The sequence below is a fragment of the Daktulosphaira vitifoliae genome, unplaced genomic scaffold, assembly GCF_025091365.1.
Source record: "Daktulosphaira vitifoliae isolate Bord-2020 unplaced genomic scaffold, ASM2509136v1 Scaffold_1, whole genome shotgun sequence".
Taxonomy (NCBI): Eukaryota; Metazoa; Arthropoda; class Insecta; order Hemiptera; family Phylloxeridae; genus Daktulosphaira; species Daktulosphaira vitifoliae.
Window position 1 is genome coordinate 51,977,230 of NW_026099572.1, and position 26,821 is coordinate 52,004,050.

General features: G+C 33.5%; 1 protein-coding gene across 3 annotated transcripts in view; it reads left to right on the forward strand.

The window, feature by feature from the left end:
- Positions 1–26,821, forward strand: part of LOC126895981 (RNA-binding protein Musashi homolog 2) — a 44,524-nt gene that overhangs the window by 7,311 nt on the left and 10,392 nt on the right. Inside the window, exons 2-4 of one of the 3 annotated variants that reach the window (XM_050668344.1) lie at positions 3,384–3,431; positions 17,023–17,128; positions 17,310–17,573. In XM_050668344.1, the coding sequence (XP_050524301.1) occupies positions 17,545–17,573 (29 nt within the window). In that variant the 5' untranslated portion in view covers positions 3,384–3,431; positions 17,023–17,128; positions 17,310–17,544. Of the gene's footprint in view, positions 1–3,383; positions 3,432–17,022; positions 17,129–17,309; positions 17,574–25,266; positions 26,175–26,821 lie in introns of those variants that run through there. The other 2 variants (XM_050668343.1, XR_007701750.1) reach the window with 2 other exon arrangements.

The following is a 26,821-nucleotide window of genomic DNA, read 5'->3' on the forward strand; positions in this document are numbered from 1 at the left end:
TTTTTTTTTGTTTCCTCACCACCACCTGGCTCTCAAGTTCCTGGCTGCAATGAACAGATGTCCTGGGAAATAGGCGCGAGTTTACGGATCTATCGAACCCCATTTCGACTTGATACGCACTCGCCAACATTTATAGAAATATTTTTGTGTCAGTATACAGTATGGTATATATATCATTGTGTTTTTTGTCTTCAAATTCTTAACGATTACGACGGTCGCATTAACGACAATTCTCAAAGTTTATACGAAAAATATCGATTTCCATGCCTACAGACGGGAAAACTACAAACGGTATGCTGTTTGTTGTTGTTATGATAAAACATTAAGTGTTTATTTTACATAGGTAAAAGCATAACATAATATGGTTTCCATTCTCCTTACGTTGGGTTATAAAAATCGTTTTCCATATTTGTTGTGTACTTAGTCCAGTTCGTTTCAAAGAGGTTTTTTTTTTTTTATTATTATTTGAATGTGTCAATATTGGTTGAACGGTTTTTTGTTTACTCAGTCACGGTTATTTCCCATGTTCCAGAAATTTAAGCAATGGTTATCGAGGGTGTACTTACTTGGTATTTAGACACTTTATCGTGAACCCGTAAAACAATTATCACCTTTGTGATTACCGTAACATCTTGATGATATTACTCACGTGTTTTCATTTATTTAATTATTTATTGTCGTTCAAACATGCGAATTCAACATCCTAACAACAATAAAATATCAACATTTGTTTGGACCTCATAAAGTAAATATGTAGTGCCTATTCAAAAGAATAAAAAAAGGAACACTGTCTGCGGGTAGACTTACCTGAACGTGTTTCGCTCTAGTATATTCAAACGTATGCGTACAACACGTAGAGGTATTTCAGTACCCAAACTCTGGTGGCTCCAGGTGCTGGCAGTATTTTCTTTTGTCGTACGTTTCATCAGACCTTTAGCCGGAACGTACGACAGATAGTTGGGGTTAGTCTAGTGTGCAACGTGGTCGACACACGTCTAGTGTGAACAAATCCAAATTCGAACGTTTTGCGGTGTTTATTATTTACCATTTATGTATTGCCTTGGATATATTGCTGCTCAAGGTGAGTTTCTTTGTTTATAGATGTTTTACAGTTCGATTGAGTATATGCTTTAATTATGCACACTTTTCGTGTATTTCTATATACAAATTTACATCTGTTAAAAATGGTCTGTTATTGATCGAACAGCTGTGTATTAAAACGGGAGCCGCCTCGCTTGGTGAAAATTCAACTGTTTCCAATCGAAATAATTAAATTAATGACACACGCGATGTCTGCCTACTGCTATTTGTGGTCGACATTAAGATAACATCAATGGCTTGCCGTACATTCGTACGTGAAAACTTATTAAATATTTTGTTCAAGACAAATCACCTCGTCACGTAAAAGTATTTTTTAAACGTATAAAACATCAAAGAACCGGGAAGCGTCGGCGGCTGTGACACAACGACCAAGTGCAGCACGTTTCTTCTGAGGTAGACGCGTACTTATTTTTAGAACCATGTCATTTGATTGGCTTGTCAAAAATCGTTGCTTTTAGGCGTAGATTTTCAACCGTTACGTTTTGACAGTGTCCGTCGTGAGCATGGCATTTAGCAGTGAATACGAGAGGTTGCAGTTTGTGGGCGAGTTCCAAGCATTTAATAAAAAACGGCACAACACATTGGACATTTCTGTTATTTTTTTTTTCATTATTATCCTTTTATTTTTGTTGAGGATTCTTATTAATATTATTTTCTCCGACGATAAACATCTCTGCATCATCACTGCCGACGGCGGAACGTTCGGGTTGCAAACAGCGCGTGACGGCCGGTCAGATGGGTTGCCGTTTCATTTCAAACATTCGCCATTTGACTGGAATCAATTAAAATTCAAAGTCTTTTCGAAACCGTACAAAGCGCCTTTTCAGTTGCAATTTTCGAACAAAACACAGTTTGTATAAAAAATAAAGAATACCCAAATAATCTACTAATCTTCTTATTACGAAACGCTACTTTCTTCTTCTTTTTGCCAGCTACCTGATTCTTATTCAGCGAACAAATTCCATACCGTTTGAACGCCGTACTTCCATCTCAAGTTTTATTGTTCATGCATAAAACTTTTCTACACTTGTTTACGTTTACTAGCGGAGATGCAATTATGTGCTGTCCATTCGCATTCCAATACTGCGCACAAATAGTGATATCAGTTCAATAATAATTTATCTAGCGTTTTCATTGTTATCACGTAGTAATTTTATCGCGCCAAAGTAACTTTTTGCGAAATGATGCAAGTGTATACGGAACACAAAAACAGGAATAAAATGGCAGTGTTGAGGAACCAAACGAGTTTCATTCGGGTTTCATACACGTAATGTCTAAAAGAGTAAAATGTTTTTTGACTCGTCCGGAGAAACTACAAGGACGGAGAGCTAATTTACTGCGAAAATAGCGGATACTCCCAAGGAAACAATATCCGCCGTTACATCAAAATGAATGCGATAAAAGGTTAAAACATTTCGATACAATTCGTTTGTTGAATTTAAATCGAGCGCTCCCATGTGAAAAGTGTATTAACCGCGACTTGAAATGATAGAAGAAGAATTGCATTTGTTTTAATATACCCAGTGTACGAAGAGATAGTACTCGTGTATAAGACGCATACATGTTTGTGAAGCGTTCTTGTTGTATAGATGATAACCGTTTTGCAAGTATGAGCCCGCATAAATGAAAACGTTCTCCTTTTTGCTATGTTAATTTGGAAATGATTTCTGTATGACGTCATGCGACCAACGGAACCTTTTAATGTAAATCGAGAAGGAAAATATGTGCATGTACGGATTTCGCGAAAATCACTTAATGGATTCGCATTGCGATATGTGTGTGTTATATAAACAACATCGCAAAGTGAACGCCTCCACTTTGCATGAGTTTTGATAGCAATTGCACGAACCACCGGATCGCTAAAAAAACTTGTGCTGTAGATTGAAAAATTCAAAAGCTTCTAATGTCATATACTTATTACACATTTATTGTGTGTCTACGTCTCTTTAACAATCTTACTTAAAAATATTATCAACTTCATAGCAGCGGTTCTTTTCAAACAGTATTTTTCTCACGGTACTCTCCATTGGCCTCCGACTATTATTCTTATACTCATTGTGTTATAGTCTGCACAATAGAACGTTCGGGGATTACCTTTTCAATACTTAATTACCATCGACGTTTTATCATAGTTGAGATAAAATTAATAAAAGTGGTGTCGATTAACAAACTCAATTTTCAGGAACAATATGTATATGTTAATACAGAAAATACATAACTTATTAAATTAATTTAATTGTTCGCCTTAATTTTACTAATAACCAATTTGTTTTTATTTTCAGGTGAGTAAATACAATTTATTGAAAGTGACTAACAGCCAATTACTCTAGGTAAATGTTTAAGTTATCTGTTGTTATAAAAGTAATAAAATAATTTGCTGTGTCAATTTTATAATACAAATGTATTAAATTTCGTTCATTGTTAAATTTTCTAATACGTTAATTGCATTCTCATATGAGAAAACAATAATATTAAAAATATCGAAGACCGTAGTAAAATTGATGTTGCACACGGTATCTTCGACGAGACTGTTCTAATAATAGGACATCTGCAGATTTAATAATACCTCCGAAGAAATTTAATTATTTTGTCGTTTTGTATAATATACTGGCCATTGTACTTTAGTGCCCTGGCCAACACAACGCGAGTTTTAACAATTTTACTACTGTAGACTGCACAAAAATAGATTTCACATACGTTCCATATTTTTCAATAACTAATGAAATGCACTGTGTAAGTGTTCAATGAGTAATTTATCTAAAACCTACTAGTGTTTAAAAAGACACGTACTAAGAGTTTCTTTATCGCTGTTAATGCCCACGCAATGTACTATTTTTTAATGTTTTATTATCTAAATACTTGTTTTAAAAGTAGTTCATTTGACACACAAGCGCGTTTCAATGTTTTAATACAAGAAGTAACATGTGTTTGTTAGTTTTATTTAATAAAAGCTCAATTTAGAATGTTGTATTTGTTTTCAATTTAAATACTATAATAGTAGTTGAGATTTGTTCGGGTAGATAATTTTGAACCTTAAACCGAGTATAATCCAAAGACAATTTATTATGATTTTGATTAATTGTTTTCATTGAACAAACTCGCGTGCTTCGGTCCATTCCGTTTACAACCCCACCAAAATTGTCCTTACACCCCTTTCGGTAGTTTCATCTGAAAATGTCAATTTTTTTGCCGGGAGTAAAGGTCCCGGTTTTTTATTTTTACATTGTTATCGAGCTTTTTAGAAAGTGGTACGTTTTTTTATTCATTATTTGCACACTGACAGTTTTTCTGAATTTCAATAAACAAAAAATTATTTTAAACACATCTTGATCTAATCTTTTTTCATCGCCCAAGTAATGGATGCCGTTAATTAAATATAACTGCAGTTTAATTAAAATGTCATTACTTTCCTTTTTTTCTTTTGTTGCCAAAGAGAGCCGCAACCAGCATTCTTCTTTTTGTCTTGGCCGTCCTATAAGTTTTTTTTGACCCAAACGTTGTACTCGTTTTTTCCTCGAGTTTCGATTGTGGTGTTAATCGCTCATTTTGTATACGGAAACTCATCTGTAAGGCAAATCTGAAAACGATGATACCACTAAATTATAAAGGACACTAGCAACAGCAGCAAAAACTCGTCGTCGTGGAATTAATACGTTCCAGGCCATTTAACCCGCCACCGGCATAATGAAGCTCTCCGCCTATTTCAATTGTAGTCTTATCAAAGTATATTCCAAGTCGCTGTGCTGATAATGACGATTTAGGATCGTTAATAGGCTGCAGATAAGGTGCATGGTATGGCATTAATTCGGTGTGTTAACGGGGGAAAAAAATCGTGGCAAATATCCAAACGTTGTTCGGTAATAAATACTCTGCTGAACCTGTTAATTATTTTTTTTTCCTTAAATATTGTGTGTAACATAATAACGCTTTAGTCTCCGTTTTAATTAACAAGAAGATCGGCTACTGCGTGTAGACACTTTTTTTTATTACTATTGCCCTGGGAACGTTGATAATATTTCGAGCGTATACTAATCCATCAATTTTCAGAAAACTTTCCACGGCACCTAAAAATATTTATGAACGTTTGTTAAAACTTTTTGTAAAATAGCCATTACCCGTAATGGTTCAAAGAGATGGGGAAATAAATGAATAAAATGAAAAACTCCATTTTGGAAAAAAAAAAAAATAAGAATAAGTTGAACACAATGTAAAAAACTTGGAAAAAGGAGAACGCGGTGCGGGTGAAAGGCGAGTATTAACTATATATTATAATAATGTAATAAAAAAAGATACCACCTCCGCCTATGGTATAAATCTGAACCACGACCGCAGAACGAATTGTGTCTCGCATTATGTCCAGAAACGCCTTGAAAGACATTATGAATTGTCGATTTTCGTTGTTTTCTCTCGATATTAAATACAAGGTCCGTTCTGGCGGACAAAAACAAAAAGAGTGTCCAAACCTCATATTTGCAAACAAATGGTTTCTCGGAAGTATTATTTTTTCAACATTTTTTGTTCACCACATTTCAAGTCATAATAAGACATTTAAATCGTTTCATACAACGTCGGTAAAATCGATCAGCGATTGACGCTCGTAGTCTCTTTCATGACGTTATTGTTACTGTTTTTTTGTGATTACTCTTTTGTCAAATTAATCTTCGAGTGTATTGTTTTGTTGTAAAATATGACGCCAGCACAGATGCGCGTGGCGCTGAAAAAAATGACAGTAAATAAGTGCTCTGTGCTTCGTACTATGGAAATGTTTTGACGAACAAGAAAAATAACGAGTTAACGAGCTATTAAGACAAATACATTAAGACTATGATTAATACGTCGATTTAGTTGGATTATTTATTACTCTCAGCTCGGCACTAAGGACCCCGAAGATTGTGTCAGCCGTGAACGCCCAGAATGAGAACAAGAAGCAACGTGGAATTCATTTCTAAAATATTTTGCGTATTTTCTTTTGTCCCTCTGACTAAATGGCCATCCACGAAACATGGCGTTCAATAAATCCTGCAAGTTTTTTTTCGTTAAGTGCCTTGTAATAATTCATTTAATTTTTTTTTCTCGGTAGAAGTTTTCGTGACCTAAATATACTGCGCATTATACATTTTAGTGGATTTTCTTTTAAATCATCATTAAGGTAATAAAACGTTTAGTAAAATAAAAGCATAACGCCGTTGCTTTTGGAACGCAACCAGCTCTCCTATCTGACCCCTCCATCAGACGACAATACCCGTAAAGTGTCTTGTCGTTAAAGCGTTGTCTACTGTCATGGCTTTACTGTAAATTAAATCGAGACACAGACTGAAAAATAAAAACGTGTAACTGTTATCATTACTACGAACTGTGTTGACTCGTTAAAAAACGTTTATGATGGAGTTGGGAAAAAAACGATTTCATTTTCTTCATGTTCCAGTTTTGTAAGCGTACGTGTTGTTTTTTATACGCGGTCCATCGCTGTGACCTTGAAACTGGTCAAATTTTGTGAACACCAACATTATTATACTTGAATAAATCTGTTGTGGAGACTGCTATTTTACTTGTTTTTTATTTATTTTTTGCCAACGATACATCAATTTTTTTACGGCTCGCCTATTCATCATTCTGCGTTTAAGTACAGATTCTCTTCGGTATGAACTGCTGAGACGAGAAAAGAGTGAAAGACATCGATGACGGCTTAAGTGGAGGAGGGAAACTGCTTTAGAAAATTACTTTAACCGAGTGAACCGCACCTATCACCTATCAGTTCAGCCCTGACAAGACTTTTCTTCGTGAAATTTTTTTCTCGGCTCACTTAAAACGACTGCCGTCGTATCCCAGAGATAAAAATAGCTTACCTGTCTTGTTTTACGTTTCACATTTCCTCCCATTAATTTTGTCTTTCGTTAACCATCTATTTTCTCAGTGTTAGGTCGGATGTCCAATTGAAAGACGACGAATGATCATCGGATATGAAAGACAAACAGACATCTCTTTTTTTTCTCACTTTCCATTAGTCGATAGTAATGCACACGTTTATTGATGACAACGTAATCTATGTTGAATGATAAGTAAACGGTTTGCTGTAAACCGTTTGATTTAATAACCACATTTTCAATTTATGTGTATGTCCTCCAAAAAGCTAACCTGGTTGCTTTTTTTCAAAATATTATTTTTTTAAACAAATTTTCTTGTTTTCGAAATTCTTAATGTCTGCACCAAGCACATTAATTTATCATGAATTGCAACTGTGTCACTTTCTAAATTACTTTAACCACCAGTGCCGGGGTTGAGTAGGCATTTATTTACTGAACTAACCCCTTCTTGAACCGTTTTCATTTCTTACCATTGCTGAAATTGGAAAGTCCATGTCGTTGTTCACGTATGCAATTAATCATTCTGTGTATGTTTTAGTTGCCATGTAGGAATGAAAATCAATATTATTATTTAATGTAAATGATTTTTTCTATTTATTATTTTGTTTTTACACATGCAATGAAAATAACAATGAATAGTGTACAAGCTCATAATTATTCAATCACAACTACTTGGATTTGCTCGACTAATACTTGCGTGTCACTGTAATGAAATTAAAATTGCTGTTTATTAAATTATTCTTACATGTGTTCATTCAAGCGAACATGTAATAACAAAATGATTTACTCGGTGAATTCTTTAAGTAATAATACAGTGATAACATTTGTGCGTAACTGATTTCCTTTAAGAAATAACGTGGTAAATATTATAATTCCACTTCAATATTACGAGACAGAGTGCGCGGGCTAATTATTAAACACTAATAATAGGCGTTTCTGATATAGACCGTTGAAAATACAAGTGCAGCCGATCGGAACGTTATTAGTTTTCACTTTTTATTTTCATTTTCACTAGATTATTTCACTCTTAATAATGATTTGACGATATCGAAAGGAAAAAATGTCCAATATTATTATTTATTCTTAAAAATAGTAAAATTCATCTATGGAAAATGGTATTCCACAAAGTTTCAAATTACAATGTGAGTTTCGATAGAATTAATGTGGAGAGGCGTCGAAAATGACGAGTCAACAAACTAATCTGGTTCAAAAACAACAAAATAATATAGATAATAAGGTCGAGTAAACCTGCAGACTCGTTTGGTAATTCTTCATGGACGATGGGCCAAAGGCTCGTGGAAAAGGTTGTATGTAAAGACGGCCAGCAGCAGAGGCGAATGTGTTTTCCAAGGGCGCGGGTGGCCGGGCAGAGTCGAAAAAATCAATAGTTTTGTTTCAAATGTTGTAACAGCGCCCCCCTAACCCAGTGGCATATACACAGAACAATTATAATAATACTGTGGACGACGCACTGTCTGCTAATGATTATACTCGATTTGACAATTATTCGCATGCCACAGCATAACCAAGTGTGTTGACAGAATGAAATAATAACTATTTATACTTAAGATTAAGATAAGTTATATATATATACCCATATTTCATTTTTAATGCGTAATGTCAAAACAAAGAAACGTTATAAAGCCTGTAAAAATATGCAAATTTCTAAAGTTAAATGGGACGGTAAAAATGGAATGATAAATTTGTTGGGTGAGTGAAAACGTTAGTGTAGCTTACAAAAAATATTTTAAAAGAGTGTCAATTACTTTAATCTAAATGGCCAATATATATATATATTTCTTAGAGATGTATATTTCGCGTTACTTAAACCAAGTTATACATACAAGTGAAAACTTTCCGAATCATNAAGTGAAAACGTTAGTGTAGCTTACAAAAAATATTTTAAAAGAGTGTCAATTATATATATATATATATTTCTTAGAGATGTATATTTCGCGTTACTTAAACCAAGTTATACATACAAGTGAAAACTTTCCGAATCATTAGTACAGAATTTAATGTTGAACTCTTAAATTAGTGCGTTCGAACATTTGAAACTTGACTAACGGGTTTTAACTAGTGTTGTCGTAGTGGTCGAAACGTAGCGACTCTATATTATATTCAAACAAATTGAATTAGTATCCCTTTTGTTCTAAAACGATATTGATTGCTTGTTAACTACCCAACTATAGAGGATAAAATCCCGAACCAACATTATATCAGACTTAAGTAAAGTATTATTGGACCCGAAATCGCGTGGCTTGTGTGGGGTAGAACAAAATCTATGTATAAACATTAAACCTCTGCACGCTTTGTAAATTATTTCTAACTAATAGTCATTTGGATATATAGGACACACGCGAGAATAAAAATATTTTTTACATTTACCTTATCTCTTCCAAATTTAACGCTCGCACGTGTATTTTCAAAAGAAAATTATATACTTCTAGTGAATATTAAAGTCTATTTATTATATGTCGCGGAAAATAAAATTATATGCATAAGTTTCGAATTTTTTTATAATCTCAGCATATAATAAGATTTCGTCAAATGTTCAATCAGCTGATTGTCTGAATTGATATGCATGAAATCAATATAATATATTCTTTTTAAAGCGCTCTGCTATGATCTGAAGCGTTTGATTTGATTGTTAACTTGCATAAATAACATTTTATTAAATTCTAAGGATGCTTATGGAAGATAATATTTATTCATAGGACAATTTATTTTACAGCCGTACACATGTTGACGACGCTTGCGAAATTAACTTTACGTTGTTTATTTTTTATTTTCCCTCTCTTCCCGCCACTAACATTATATAGTATTAGTTTTATGTAAGTTTTCACAAATTTCCCTCGCGTATTAAACTGATGAATTTTATGTTCTCGGTTATTTTATTCTTGTTGCTATTATGTATTAAACGCGTATATACTGTTTTACATGTACCGGTAAAATCTTCTCGTTTCGTCAACTCGACATTATTATAACGTGAATGATAATGATGCGTTGATAATTTACCCCCCGTGTTGCCTATAAACGTTCCAAAGTACTTTTGCCTAAATTGACTACTGCAATTTCTTATGCGGTTTACATAAATCCATCGGTGTCGCATTACTACGTGTGATTTAATATTCGAACTTATAAAGTAAACCGATTATATAAAATACCATCGATGTAAAATGTATTTAATACGATTTATACAGATGTATTTTTAGTTTAGTTTCCAGTAAAAACATGAGAAATATATAAAATATGACAATAATTCTAAAATCGTGCTCAGTAAGGAAAAAAAATCAAACTAATATCAACCTACGTACAGATATTAAACAAACATGTGTGGTTTTGATTTGTTTCTGTTGAACTTATATCTGCCCTTGGCTACGAAAGCATGTTGTATATTTCACTGAAGCGTTTCTCCTATTAAACTTAAACCACATTTACCTACGCATAGTTTTCCTTTAGTAAAATAATAGCAAAACGCAATTTATTTTATTTTTTGTTAACCTAAAAGTTATTTCTTATCGTAGAAGGTCTTCGCATAATCGAATCGTTTTATCGAATAGTTGTATGTGGTAAGTCACGCTATTCGTGTTTAGAAAATAAGTGAACCGCCTATTACATCGCGACTTATAATTTCATAGTGAACATCTCCCAAGCACAACGCAGAACATGGTGTCATTCGAATCATTGAACTGGAAATAGGTATGATAACATAGTTGTCGTTGCAAATTATTTTTTGCGATGTGCTAGAAAGTACAACACTTTTACGATCAGTTGTCTCCCAAAGGATTCCCCGCGTGTAATCCTTCAATAATTTTATTATTAATGATCCAGTTAGTTAAACGTGTAAAAATCGAAAGGGAAAAATGAAATCGTTGCCCAAAGCCGGTCGCGTCCTCCCGTCTTGTCTACTAGCAGCTGTCCGGTGAGTGCGAATGACGGTGACTAATGAGGTCCTCATCGGCTTTAAAAATAAATTCCCCGAAAATCAACGTGAGCTTTTCTGATTTAGACCACCTTCATGATTACACTCTAGATTGTTTTATTCCTATTTCCAAAAAATCTGGAGACTTTCCAACAACTTTTTTTTTTTTTTTTCTTAAATCTATTGATTATATTACATTGGAGCTGATTCCATTTATTTCCGACCAAACCTTCGACTTGCAATAATCGCAATGAAAATTATTTTCCATCGTGTAGTCCAAAAGATTTTAAATATTTAAAAATCATTCAAGTTTCTCCTCTAAGATCATTTTTTAAACACAACACAATACTTCTCGTAATACACGTGATAAAAGTACATTTTATACGACTTTTAACATTTACAGACGTTCAGGTAAAGACTATAACAATTTGTAATGGCGATGGACGTTTGCATTTTTACGACTTACACGTTGCCTTCAAAGAGTCCCTTAAACGTTATTACACTTGTAGTTTTTCAACTGTAAAGGAATTATTTTTTCTTCGGAAAAATTCCGTTGATAATATTTATGTTTTTAATTATACGTTTTATTTTATAACAAGAGCAACGCAGATTAAAACTCAAGACGAAAATACGGATTATGATTTGTTTTTTTTTTTTTTTCATTTTAATGAGATTTTATTTTAACGAAACGTTTACTTTAATCATTCCTATGTTTATCGAAGAATAGCTACAAATAGTACAATAAACTTAAAGAATATTTGATTATCGAACCGGCTATAAAAATTGAGCAAAAAAATTTGTCAATAAACTAATAGCCAATGTAGTAGTTGTCATTGAAAAATAGCTTGGTACACATTTGATCTATAAATTGTTGTAAGTCGCCGAAAAATGGAATTGTTTTTTAATAAGAGTATATAATTTGATTACAATAAAATCATAATGTATGCATATTTATTCATGTAAAAGTCATTAAAAATTCCATCCAACGATGACTGTGCTGCTCTTAAATGTAGTTGCAGTAGTATTCGATAAACGGTTGAGCCATTTAAAATTAAAGAACAAGTCGGGAGTTTTAATTTCAGTAATGCAACATAAAGCAAAAGCTCATATTATTCCAACAGATGTACAACAGTACATGCCAAATACACGTTTCCGAGACCACGTATCTTGTTTTGTCTCTAAAAGCTTTCTGTTCAGCAAAGCGCGTTCGAGTCACGATTCGTTAAATTTTTGCGGGTAGGAAAAAAGATTAAACGTGGTCTTTGTAGCAGTTGTACGTTTATTAACTGAAATAATCTTCGAAAATCTGAAGATTACAAATATTTAAATATTCTTTTATTAGTTTTCCGTATAGTCACAAAGATGTAGAAATGCGTGGCTTATAGCCGTTGACATTATTATGCAATTGGTAGACCGATGAAAAACAAAAATTAAAGTACCCGTCGGTGTTTTTCCACTTGGACAACGAGGCCGAGTGGATACAGGTAAATGTAATATTATAATGTATGGCTTTCCATTACCCTAAGGCCATCGATCTCGGGCCTATAACGCGTTTCCGCCGCTCAACCCTCGACATGTCCCTGAAAGTTTTTGCGTCGCCCTCGGGGAATTATAATGCGGCAGAGAAAAACAAATATCTTCAGCCATTTTATAGTAACGATGGCGTAGGACCGGCTTCGATTAAATCGGACAATTTATACTGCTAGAAAACACACAATATGCGAATTATTTCACGACATTATCGCGTTAATTTAACGCCTCCCCGACCTCACCGATCGGCGAAATGTACTGACGCAAAACTAATTAGATCCCACAAGCGCACACAATGCAACTACTGCAGCGAGGGTTCATGTCATTAGTTGAAACTAATTCACATTTTGCCCAAAACGGCGTGTTCTATTATCGAGAAGAGATTTATTTTTGAGTTATAAATAATGTTGAAAGTTGATCTGATTAAAAAAAAAAAACGTCTAATGGGTCTGATTAGTATCCGATAAATGAGCTTGTGTAGATGAGCACAGCGTATAAGCTATTTTTGACCGTCAACCTACGACGGTGGCAACCGCGGGTAACGCGTTAAGGTCGATGGGGTATATTCCTGTGGGGGTTGAGTATTGATTGAGCACCCCTCGGCCGTTTCCTCTCCACCACCGGCAATGTTCACCCCACTCGGTCGTTCACGACCACTGCTTTATCATTATACGAGTGTTTGTCTGGATACACCAACAGCAGCAGCAGCCTGTACCCACGCGCATCCGTCTATCGCACCCTCGACATACTTCAAGGCCTCTCCTTCCCACGTGATACCCCTTAAAGTTGAAGTTATAAGTGCGACTGAAAACGCTAACACTGCACCTTTTATTGCAGCTACTATTCTGTACGAGGCTCCCTAGGTCGGGGATCGTCGCAAAGCGCATTTTATTGTATTATTGTATACGTAGTGGTGAAACTAAATGTACACATTCAGAAACTGATCAAATTCCATCGTTTTAAGTGTTTTTAGCTAAACAACAATAGATCTTCTTGAATATTCCGTTAGAAGAAAACAAAAAGATATCGAAGACAATATATTTCTACTCTATACTTTGGGTTTCCTACATTGATCATTATTTTATAATGACTGGAGTAGATACCCAGTCATTATTAAATAATGATCAAATTATGGTCTTTAGATGTACTCTACTGAAACATATTTTTTTTATTAAAATAATTAACGCTCAGTTTTAAAATCGATAAGTTTCGATGTAATTTACATTTTGAACTTAACCAAATACGAATAAGGATCAGAAATATGTATATTTATAATAAAGAGCGAGCTAATAGGTATTTTTGGGGTAAAAACAAAACTAATTAGTAATATATAACGTTATTTTAATAATACACAAGCAGTACTGTACACAATGTTAATATTTGTTATTCCACAATCCGTTGTACTAATGAAGTTTTCATTTGTTCGTCATTTTATTTACATAGTGAATTTTGTATTTAAATAAAGAATATTAAACAATGAGGAATATTTTTTATATTAAAAGACTATCAATTGAAAGGGTTGTTATTTGTTATAATAAATCATTGGCAATGATTGAGAATTTATTGAAATTTTTTTTTTCGCTGGTTTTTTGATGAGTATTTAATTTGTATTCCATCAAATTTTTGTATTAAAAACCCTTTTAACGTTTTATATTTATTTTTAGTAAGCGTTTCAAAATTGGTATATTATAATGTTTACGGATTTTGTAAGTCGCGTATCTTTAGTCAAAGTTCATGTGTTTTTATCAGATTAAATAAACGCGTCCCACAAAATATATTTCTAAAATAACCATTGCATTCATATTATTTATATGTATCGCGATTATTAAATATATAGCCGTGTCAAAATCATAAACATATATAATTGCATGCATTTGTAAATGAAATACTCGTGTGAATAAAATATTTACATTACATATTTGAACTATGATTTGGTTATTTAAGCTAAAATTTTTCTTTGACAATTGATATTGTAATGGTAATGGTTAAAGTTGCTCATTGAACGATAATCACTATTAAAAAGCGTTCAACGTTTTGTCGGCTGTTTGTATTGTCGATTACTTTATTTCGACTCGTTTGTCACTACCATCTGGGGGGTCCTTTATAAAATGTAGATGTGTGTATTTTGGACGTCGTAGTGGTAACTAACAACAGCAGGAACTATCGCGGTGTTAGATTGCCAATAAAACAGCCGTAAATCGCCGTCAGATTTTGTTATTTTTTCACTTGCAAACTTAAACTACTCGTAGAACACAGGGCATGCTCGTTAGCTGCGACATCTGTACACTTGTCATTTGTTTCACTATGATAAGCTGTTTTTTACGAGCATCTAGCCAAAATGATAATACCGCATGTTCAAGGTGTTGTAATAATAATAATAATAATAATAATATCTCAAGAGCATGTAAATTACTAAGAACATCAGCATCGCACAACGGCGGCGGCGTTTTTTGGTCGGTACTCGGCAACGACAGCGTTTCCATTATTTATAGACTCAATAGTTGTCGGTGCGGCACACGTACAAGCTGCGGCGGACGTGCCACCGGAGACCCGTTCTTACCGTTTGTTCTTATTATTGAAGGAGGGATAAAAATAAATTTTCGGAAGAGATAAAAAATGAAACGTTTATTCTGGCTGGTCCAAAAGTAAACCTACGTCCGGCAATGGCAATCCGGGGACGACTAATGTACAAGATTTTATCGCTTTAGCCAAATGACTGCATGACAATGTCAATCACTTGTCAAACTGACGATTTGAGCATAGAATGCACGTCCACAGTTGCCGACTATTCGTCTCATTTCTTATTATTATTGTAACAGTAATCTGACTTCATAGAGTCAACTATGCCATGTCTTAAGACCGAAACTTTATTCTATTTTAAAAAATGATTAATTCCTTTTCTAAATGGTTTTAAGTTGCGCTTAAGTGTTTTAAGAGGATTCGTGGAGACATTGTTTATTGAATTATTATAATTAAGTCGAATCGTAGAGTTTTATATATTATGTTAAAAGTTATCCAACAAACTTCTCTGCTCCTTTATTCTTTGTTGCTGAGATATTTCGTGGGCGTTGATAATTAAAATTTTTTCTAAATTATTCTTCGAGGCGATTGTTGATTTATTTGAACGTGTCACTGAACAAAAACGGAGTAATTTTTTATTCATAAAAATTATTTGATTTATTCATAAAACTTCTATGAATTGTTGACTGTTCAATTATTTGATAAAATAATAATTTTATGTGTATATCAATAGTGTTGACTGTATGTATTTATTTTACAAAACAAACTATGAGTTCATTATTCGCGTGAAAGAATATCTAGCTATGTGTTTTCGTTTGACTTGCCCGATCAACTAATTTCTGCAATTGATGCTATTAAATGTTATTGTTAAGTCTACAACAATGACATTCATAGGATTTACGTTTTTGACAGACATGTGATTTATGATACTAAAGTTAATTTTCAACTGGAATGGCTATTTGACTTTTACAGAAAACAAAAGCGGCATATAAATGAGCAACACCTAAATCATTTTCATTTGTCCCACTCTCTAAACTATCAGTTTTTGAAATTCTCTGGAGTCCAGTTGTGACTATTTAACAATGTCGTCCTGTCGTTTATATATTACACTATCATTGTACCTAAAAAAATAAACCGACTACCGTAAAATCCCTCTAGATGGTAAAATAAAATTGTAAAAGTCCTAGTATCTTAGAGCGTGACTATTTTGTTGCATTGTGGAAAAAAAATTCTTTGGACAAATAGAGCGGAACGATCTATTTTATAAGTTATTTTTTTTTATTTTATTGGATCCTAAGGAAATATACCTAGCCGAGTGAAAAAATATTCAGATTTGTATATATAAATTCGTTTATCATTGTTTAATTATCTTTAACGCCAAATGCTAGTTATACTAATATAACTCGCCTTAAAAACTAACAATTTCATGAAAGTAATAATATTTGACTCTTCTCGAATAATTGTAATAATGTCATAAAGTAATAAATTACGTACGCCTACAAATAAATACATTTGGTGTTCGTATGCCAACAACCGATAAAATGTTTACAGTATAACGTTGTATGAACAACCATATGATTATAAACCTAATAAAAGTTTTATTTCTAATTTAAAAAATGTGTCACCTTTTAATGGCCATCCCTATCTTATGGGTTGTTGGCGAGTCATATCTGCTTGAAATAAGAGTAATATTTACACGTCCGTAGGCTACTGGTAATAAACTATGTAATATATTATGTTACCGTGTGCGAAACACTATGAGCGTAAAATTTGACGGCCATAAAACAAACACTAGGATTAGACATTACCGAAAACTCGGCAAAAAGTCTCTTTGTTTAAACATTGAAAATATATGAACCCTTTTGGGGTGTGTGTTGGTGTCGCACTGAGCTCGGGATACATGGACGTGTTTACTCTGCTTGCCCGCGCCCGACCGCCACATTCTTTAGCACTCCTCCGGAGTTCCAACTTTGGGTTTGTTGTGCTTTTACGTGTACACCCGCACACATAATGCACTCGGGAGTGCGTATACAAACCATAATTACAATGCCTCATTAAGAGTGTTTTCCATTTTTTTTTCAGATTTGACAACATATAGGTTAAACGAAGAGAGTAATCGAAACTTATCAAAACTGGCTATCGCTACTTCCAAGCTGTATTCTCAGGCTCCGTTACGAGTGTCCACGAGGTAAGTTGTTGTAAATCACCATTATCGTGCCAGATAATCTCTCCAATTATAAATCAACAAATGAACTTTTCGTGTGAAACGCCATGATTAATATATTTTTTTTTTTCCAAAACCATTGAAAAAACTTAATTAGTTATTAAAATCAACATGTATGTAATTATGTACCCTGGTTTTGTGTTAGGCCCATTTACCCATGACTCTGATTCGTGTTCAAAGTTGAACACAACCGTTTAAAAAAATGACCAAGGCCACGGAAACGGGTCGTTTATCGTATTCGTGTCGTTGATGTGGTTGGATAGAATATTACAACCCCAGACGCCCGAAGGAGGACGGGAATACTATTCCTCCTACTCTTCTGCTATACTACATGAACACAACCGACCTTTGCGCCTCACCGGCCGTGTTCGTGACTGTTCATGACAGACCCTCTATTTTTCAGCGTTAAGTAAGTCCAGTTGGATAGTAGACTCGGTTGCATTGTCGCATCCTTGAAGTACATCGATTTTTTTTAATTCCGTAGATAAAATACATGCATTATAATGTTGTAGACGTAATGCGTAGATTACATTATACACTTAATATGTACTTACTTAATATGAGTTGCGATTGTTTTATGCTATAGTGTCCGTTGCGTATAAGAGTTTTTATTTTTTTATTCCTTTCATTTACTCATGTACTTCATGAAAATCATCGTAAACGCCTTGACCAGAGTTGCTGTTAAATAACTATGTGTACATAATCATTGTTTAGACAAAGATGCGTTTGCTGTAGGACATAAAAGATTTCTAGTAGAGACTGATGAGCACATAACAAACACTAACGCCGAGGTTGCTTAGTGTGCACTTGTAGCTTAATGATGAACGAGTTAAAATAATTTACTCTTTCAACTTTTTTTTTTTTCTTCTTATCCAATATAAAAGTATTTAAAATATAGTGTTAGCGTATTGTCTTATTATTTTCGTTTTCTTATATGCGTATTTAGTTGAACTACAAAATTGCATGCTTTTCGAAATAATAATAAACAGTTATCATTTCCCACCAAAGTAAATAAAATATAAAGGGATTAGAAACAGACTCATCGTTATAGTTTTCTATCGTTTTAGTTACAACTTTATGATATTTTAAAGCCATTCGAAGCTTTTCACCCTTGTCTTGATTGCTGCCATTCACGCCGGTAATATTACAGACGCATTGCGTTTCTTATACCGCTTGAAAAATAATTTTTTATCTAATGCATTATTCAAAGCCGTTTAATGTACGTGATGTATTCAATAGGCTTTGCAGGACGAAAACAATTTTTGCCGCGTACAGGTACTTAATGCATATACCACTATGAAAGGTTTGCATTAAAAGCTAAAGGTTTATACTCTCGTCAGCAGACTAAAAATGAGAAAAGCCACTTGAAAATAATCATTTGCTATTATAAAGTGGTAGTCATTAAAGGCACAACTTTCGATGTAACATGAAAAATGAAGTCTGCAAAATAAAAGATACTACTCATCGTTATTTTCCAACAGTTGGCTCTATTCATGGCGTTATTAATTATTTATCGGTAACCTTTTCTATATTCAGAAAATACGTACTTTTTTATTTTAAATACTAATGATCTTCTTATTAATTGTTTTTGTTCATCATATTTGATTCATACTGAAATGCATACCGTATAAAAAGTAATAGACCGCGATTAGAAAAGAGCCTGCGAGTTCACGTCAGTGGAGCGACAAATTGAAGTTGTCTAGCATATTAACAAGTATATATAAACGTACATAAAGCTTAAACGAATTCCGAGACCGCGATAATAAATAATTATTGTTAAAAAAAAAAAAAAAGGAATAAATCGAAAATCCGTGCATCCGTTTATAATCGTTGCAATAAACTTGTGCAATGTTGATAACAACAGAGGCGTTCTACATAATTTGCTATACTGCGATTTGTTATGCGGAAAAAATAGACGAATTAATGATAACTATTTATAGATATGCCATCGCCAAGCTTAAGATAAATAGGTAGAAAGAAAATAATGCTGAAAAAAAAATACTTTTACAATATAAATATTACTTTGTTGTCTGCCTATTTATTCATAATCATTCGTGACACTGCTATGGATTATAAAACACCCGAGTTCATTAATTAATTAATTGGTTTTTATCAATACATTTCAATGGTTCGCACTTTTTGGGGGGACTATACCATTAAAATGAAATATTGCCGAACGTTTTAAGTCTCTATTCGTTTCATACACCACCATTATAGTATAATTTAATGTGTACCCTCGAAAATTTACACCCAAACGGTCCCTCGCGGATTTATGGTTTTTGGTAGAATTTTTGCCCCTGAGGGTACATTCGAGCAGGTGATATTGTGTTCGGCGAATACTCAACACTACATTGGGTGGTGGTGTTTGGACCTAAACCGTTAATCAATTTTAAACTTTACCGGTGTCCTTTCCACCGTACCACGCATGTAGATTTATCGCGTTTGCCATCCGTTTCAGCCGGTATATATTATTCTGAATGACACCCCCTCTTTCTTCTTTTCAAGTTTCGTTTATGATTTTGCACATAGAGCAATCGTTCAACTCGCATTTATCTGTATTAAACAGGGTTCAGAAACATTTCAGTTAGAATCCATCTCGGCGATAAAAGTAAACTTTTATTTTTTTTATGATGTCATAACTTAGAATTGTATTTTTCTAGTGTTGGTTTCCATTAACTATTCATTCTGCTTAAGTAGATAATACAAGCAAAAGGCCACTTAGGTAAACTATTGATAAACACACCACGCGCAATTGATGGTGACAACTGACAAGTGTACTTGAATATTTAATTAATTTTAGCTATAAACTTATTTCAACCATGCAACTATAAAAAATAAATATCACTTAAATTTGATACTCGCGCAAAATTTAAAATGAATTTCAATGAAATCATTTTCAAAACACTCAAAAGCATCGTAGTAATAAAATTGCATATGAAACAAAGATAAATGATATTTCGATTATTAAATTTAAAAATGTGTAATTATTGTTTTATTATTAAAGCATATTCGAACTGTAAAACTTTCATTTATTACTCATGAGATCAAAGTAACATCGTTTCGACTTGGATTTCTATCAATAACTTTTTAATCGAATTGTGCATGCATAAATATTACCTTATAAAAACACTATCCCCCACATTTCGGTGCCTTTTAATACCATGGCACCCTTCGAGGTAAAACAAACGTGTGCGTGTATAAAGTAAGGAATAATAGGTTATGCTTTATGCCTTCTCGTCGAAACTCTTTCATGCATTATATAAAAGCTTGGTGGTTTTCTTAGGTCCAAAGTTGACGTTACGCGTGAATGGTGTCTTGTAGAATATTGAATTTTATAAAATACTTTACTTCGTACGCATACTTAGATAATCATCGCGTTTTATTTAACAAGAGACTTTCAAAAAATTTCTAGCGAGAATCAATCCGTTTGTTGCTCAATTTTATTGGCGTACGCTAATTTCGTTTAACCTTGTCGTCTTCCCAATTGCCATTTTGTAACTATTATTAGTACAAGCGTGTGTTTGTTTACATTATTCGTCACACTAATGAATAATCAACACATGGATCAACATTAACCTACAATGACACCATAGATACTTGTGCATACCTTTTTTCTTTCTGTAAATTAATTGTCAATTTAACTATCGTTTTGTCATCATCTAACACTGATCAATATATTATATATTGTTAATTTGTATCTAATAATTCGTGTATGTTTTTAAAATTAATCGTTCAAATCCATTGTGAGTAAATTAATGTCTATCAAATGATATCATAAACCGTATAAATTATATTTGCCTACATCATCAACACAATGCTCTTGAATGCTTCGTTTGCAGCAAGTATAATGGCGAAGAAAACCCTTGGAAAATTCCACTAGACTACTCAAATTATTTATCTAAGTAAATGAAATTGTTCTCTTATGCACGAAACGCATAAAATTACTTAATACCCATAATATTATTTTTTATAATTCTTTGAAAAACTTAACTATTCTAATCATATTTTATACGTTTTTTCCTTTAATTTCATAAAAACTTTATGTTTGTTTGCGCAAAGCATAGTTAATGTTACACAAAATTAATTTCTTAAACAAAACCCTTCCATATCATATTATTTTTCAATTATTATTCAGCGCTCGATTGTATTCATAAGCATAACTTTATAGTTCTAGCAAGAATGATACCCCTGACATTGGTGTACATAACAACACTGTTTTCCTTCCGCTTATTTGCTCGTTAGGCTTGTAATGAATATATACAGATAGGGGCTGAACTTGAAGGCAATGTGTGTGGTGACAACAATACGATAGCAGTATCAGGTGTCCCTAGAGGCTCGCTTAGCAAAGAAATATGGGAGTCGTTCCCAGTGAAAATTACACGTTTCCTGGGAAAGCATACTTGGCGTGTGTGGTACGATTTTTTCTTGTAAGAATTTGGAAAACATAACGTTGGATTGTTCCCATAAGCTATGGCAGACGAATGCACAACTGCAGACGTATTTGCTAGATACTCGCAAAGATTAATCCTCAGGCGACATTGTAATAATGCGGCAAATAGAGAAACAAATACACGCCCTAGTTTGGCGGTACCTAGCTGACAAATTGCTCGGGTGCCAGTGGGTTCTATGCATTCTAATACATAGGTTTCTTTGTATGGGCTGTCTGGCCTAAGGAGTTTTTCTTTTATCATAAATAATATATATATATATATGTATGAGCTATTAATCCCTTAGCGAAGAACTAGAGCCAAAAATATACACGTTTTCCTATTTCTTGGCAAAAAAATATTATTTATATGGACGTATATTCTTCACATATACCTGCATTGCGCCAAATTGATTTCTCTGCGTATATGTACCCCTTTAAACTTAGACTGCGGCTAAAACAAATGTAATGATGCTTTTATCCGAAGCCTACACGCTGCAGTGCTCCGTTGTACGATTTCTAACGAAGGATTTAACGTCGGAAGCCCTTCCACCGATGGTATAAGCCTTGAGCATGTATAAGGTTTCGGTACGCATCAATATAAGTTATCGTATGTAAACAAAACTTGGTAATCCTCCCCTGGAACACAAATTAATGAAGGTCAACACTTGTTAATAATATTGAAAAGGCGCATATCCGATAAGAGAAATCCTCGTCTAAGATAAGTAACCACATAACGGACATGAAATATTATCATTATTATTATATCATGTAGTGGATTGCGAAGTTTATATAGGTTCCACCAAGTACCAGAAGGTTTTAGAAGTACTGTAGAATATTATTTATTTCAATAGTTTAATTCTTCTATCTGAAACCGTTAGCGACATCTAAAGCTCTCGTAAAAGCGTAGCTTTACTCAAAACAACAGTACTTAATAATTGTGTTTTCAATAGTCTGCACATAATTTTCATTAAAAATATTATTTTCAATTCCATTACCCATACGTTTATTAATCATCAAGTATTTGCACTGTTAAATTAGTCTCAAAGACTTTCTTTGATATGTTCCGAAATAATGGATTTTTGTATTAATCTCACCATTTTGCGGCGTGTTATTTTTCCAAAGAAAATTTAATTTATTAATAATATTAAACAATAAAATATAATAAAATCATAGGGTTATCTTGACTACAGTAGTATCTAACATATTGGATTGAGTACAGACAAAAATATTTTAAAATAGTCGTAGTTTTTATTACTACACTAAATTGTCCAACGTCACTGCAATAAAATATCGATTCCATCTAATTTAGAACAATTTTATTGACAGCGACGTTTTACTGTCAAAATATTTCACTTAGTTATGAATAAAAATGTCACATTTGTAGTTTAGGTAAAAATACACATAGTATTAAATGTCTATGTTTAGCATTGTAGTCTTCGGTCGGATTTTTCTATCAAAATAGTTTTTTTTTTTTAATATTCGGCACCAGTAAAGTTCATCATAGTATTGAATCCAGATATACATCAAGATTGCTGGAGCCTCCTGACGAAAACAGGGTGATAATGGTAATATAGCCGTTTTCGAAAATGAACGCCATGTTTTATTTAATATTTATTGAAGAACCATTTTTTTTTTTTTTTTGCTCGTTAACTTGTTTTTTTTCTAGTCATTTTCATAAAATGACTTCAGGTTATGGCAAAATAATTTTTAAAATTCATGCCAATGCTTAGAGCCACTATAAAAAAATTCTAGACTCAATGCTGGTTCTTCAGAACCGTAATTTAAACATTTAAGACTCGAGTACAACTGCAAACGTTCATTTATTAAGATAACGCAAGGATACCTGTAATTTTTTAATGGGTTTTCCAGTCCAGTACTTTTAAATTAAATTTTTCATTGCTTTTTTGTTGTTCTCTTTGTTTTTACGTCATCGTGAGGTAAATAAATAAAATCCCTATCGCACTTAATCTGCTAAACGTGTCATTTTTTACTTAAACGGTTACGTTTTAATTGGATCCATAGCTGTTTTTACATTACAACCATTTGGTGTTTCGGGAATTACGTGTATGTATATTATTATATGCTTTAAGGTTTCTGATATAAAAAATAAAATTAAAACAATTATAAACATCGTTCTAATTAACAAAATCCGCTCGGGACTGGTGTTACATTAACCCCAATTCTTCAGTTTGAACTCTACACACTTTTTTTTTGCTATCCAATGGCCTTTTGGCTCGTAATTTAAACATTTTCTGAAACTTTAAGCTATTTATTTATTAAATTTTCAATGTTAAATTTTACATGTCAACATCATTGGAGTAAAAAATTTGGTTTTCTCTCATGAAAAAAACAAATAAATTTAACACTTTTTTTTTTTAAATCTAATTAAAACGTACAAGTAAAGGTCGCATTGTCGTATGAACTTAATACATAATAACATAAATATCCCAACTCTACACACAAACACAATGGAAAATATAATACCAAGCCTTGGATCGGTATTTTTTAATGCACATCCGTTTCACTGATTTAAACGCAATACACCTGAGTTCTCCTCCGATATTTTACTATATTATTGATGTAGCCTAAAAAGTTAATTTTCCAAATTCTGCTTTATTTATCTACAAACGTTTATTTAATGAAACGGCACGGCGTGTATTGTCTGTCATAGTTGGCTGAATTGTATTGCGCTGGCAAAACAAATGAAAAAGCAATAAGGATTGTGCCTACTTTTTTCATTTTATATTAGTTTCTATTTTTTTAATTCTGTGCGCCTTCGCCTATCAGTCTATCGGCCGTCTACAACGTATTGAACACTGGCAGGTTGTATTCAAAGTTACAAATCGTATCGCTGTTATTAGCAGAAGTCGTCGTAAACACTTATTGCATAGCAGCCAAAATACCAGCAGAGTGTAAAATAACGATTACCACCACTGTCACTCTGCCCAATTCTCGTGCGTGTTTTCCGCCGTAATCGCCTTTAGAGTAACTGAAAATGGCCGAGTTCCACTAGAGCCAAATCAAAGTGGTGGCGACGAGAGTTTCGTACCTCAGCTACACACAAAGTACACGTTATTATTATTTTACTGTTGGTTATTTCCCAGTGCTTGTAGCTCTTTTTTTTCTTAAAAAAAATACTACCCCTTACTCACAATACGTGAAATAATTCGTGCCTGACTCGATGCGTTACGACCGTGCCCGTTTATGTTCAACGATAATACTTGACATAATTACAGTAAATTCCGTTGCCAGCCATTGTACTGTGCTGACGTTTTGTGATTGCTCTAAGAATGGCGTTTCTTTTATCGATAAAACCGTTGGAGTGTGTTCTGAAATCATGCAAACTTCTGCGTACACAAGAATTAAAATTATTGGTATACAAAAGCGCCTCGTCATGAAATCATTTTTTTGTCTACTTTATTGAACTCGAATCGGGTTACCGTCGGTTTTTGTCGATATTGTAGTGGCAAAGTCATTATAACTTGACATGCATTAGAGTTAATGTATTTTCTTTTAATACTCGCAGCTTTGTCCTTTGACCGAAACACGCTGACGTCGTTTCTTGCCTAGTCGTTACAAACGACGTGCGTGGAGAGTGTTTGAGGACTAGAAGTTTTAACGTGACGCCGAGGGACCTGGTACGGCCAAGAGATAAGAGCATTTGAAGTTTTGTTTGCCAATCTTTGTCGTGCCGTAAGTTGCGTGAGCCAACGGCAGATAATGAAATAAATTACTACTTAGGTAAAAGGGAGCACAGGTCGAAAAACCGAACATCAACCGCTACTGAAAAACAATCACCGGTAGTTGTTTTCTCTGCATTACCCCAATTACATTATGGGCGGTTAAAATCGGGAGGATTACTTCAATTTTATTAATTCGAATTAAAATCTTCAGCAGACCACAACGAATTGCCGATTCTTTTCGTGGTTTCAATGAAACTTATTACGTTCAAGTGGTGACATTTGATTTGACCTATTTTTAGTGTGGGTAAAAATCGGAAAAGGATATTTTTATATTTCGGCCAGCGATAGCACAGCATTCGTTGACTACCAATGGAATTACTCTTTTAAATTCGCCGCCTGAAAAAGGATGCGCTACCTAGCACTGATAATGAAATCATCACAACGGTCATCGATGTTTGGTCTACACAACTATAAATCTACGATCGGGTCTCGTTTGCGGTGGGATTATCATTTATCTGGCATTCTGCGACCTGTAAAGTGCGTCTCTCTTTTCTTTATTATATTTTCGTTGAAAGTAAGTTCGTATAATTGAATACAAATAGTCGGTCCTTGTACGTAAATCAGCTGTACAAAGTTGTGACAGTTACAGATTGTGATTTTTTTTTTAATTTCTGACAAAAGAGTTCTATTATCTATTAAAATTCGGTGAAGCAACATTCAAATGTGTCGATAATTCCATTAACATGGAAAACGGCGAAAATTTCGATTCTAATAATTTTAAAAGAAAACTTAAAACAAACAATTCGATTTTTGATCATTCCGTCGATTTGCTAATGAACGCATTTGAATTAATACCGTGTAAAAAGAAGATTACTTGGGCATCCACAACAAATTACAAGTAATTATCATAATAATTTTCATATGAAACACAAACACATGTTATAACATAAAACAACTGCGTTGGCAAGTGTATGTGTAATACAAATTGTTAGAAATGTATTTTTTGCTATATTTACGCTAGTAGAGGTTATCTATTAAGCGTGTTGAATACTTACCGACAAATATCTTGCAAACTTCTCGGTACGTCAAACTTTTTTCTATAACCGTGTGCAAGTTCAATTTTTATATTAAAAAAACTTAACCGCTATAGAACAATAATATTCTCTACGGCGGTCGTTAATTTTATTCTTATCAGCCTTGTTTTTTTTCTATTCTGGTAGTAATTTTGTTTTGTCTTCGCTTTTGGCCTGGAGACTTGTGATAAAAAGAGTTTTTTGTCCGATGAAAATTGTCACTTAGAATTATAGTACAAAAGGAATGAACTATTTATACAGATGCTTTTTATTACACGTCGATACCTACTTATTGATGAACCTTAAGGGCGTCTATAATAAATCCACTTGTACACGACCTGCTATGTACGTTATTATTGAGTTTTAAGGCGGCATCGTGTGTCGTATAACAAACCAATATACACGTATATACAGATCGGATCGTTGATGATAATAATTCTATGTAGTCAAACTACAGAGGACCGTTGTCTGA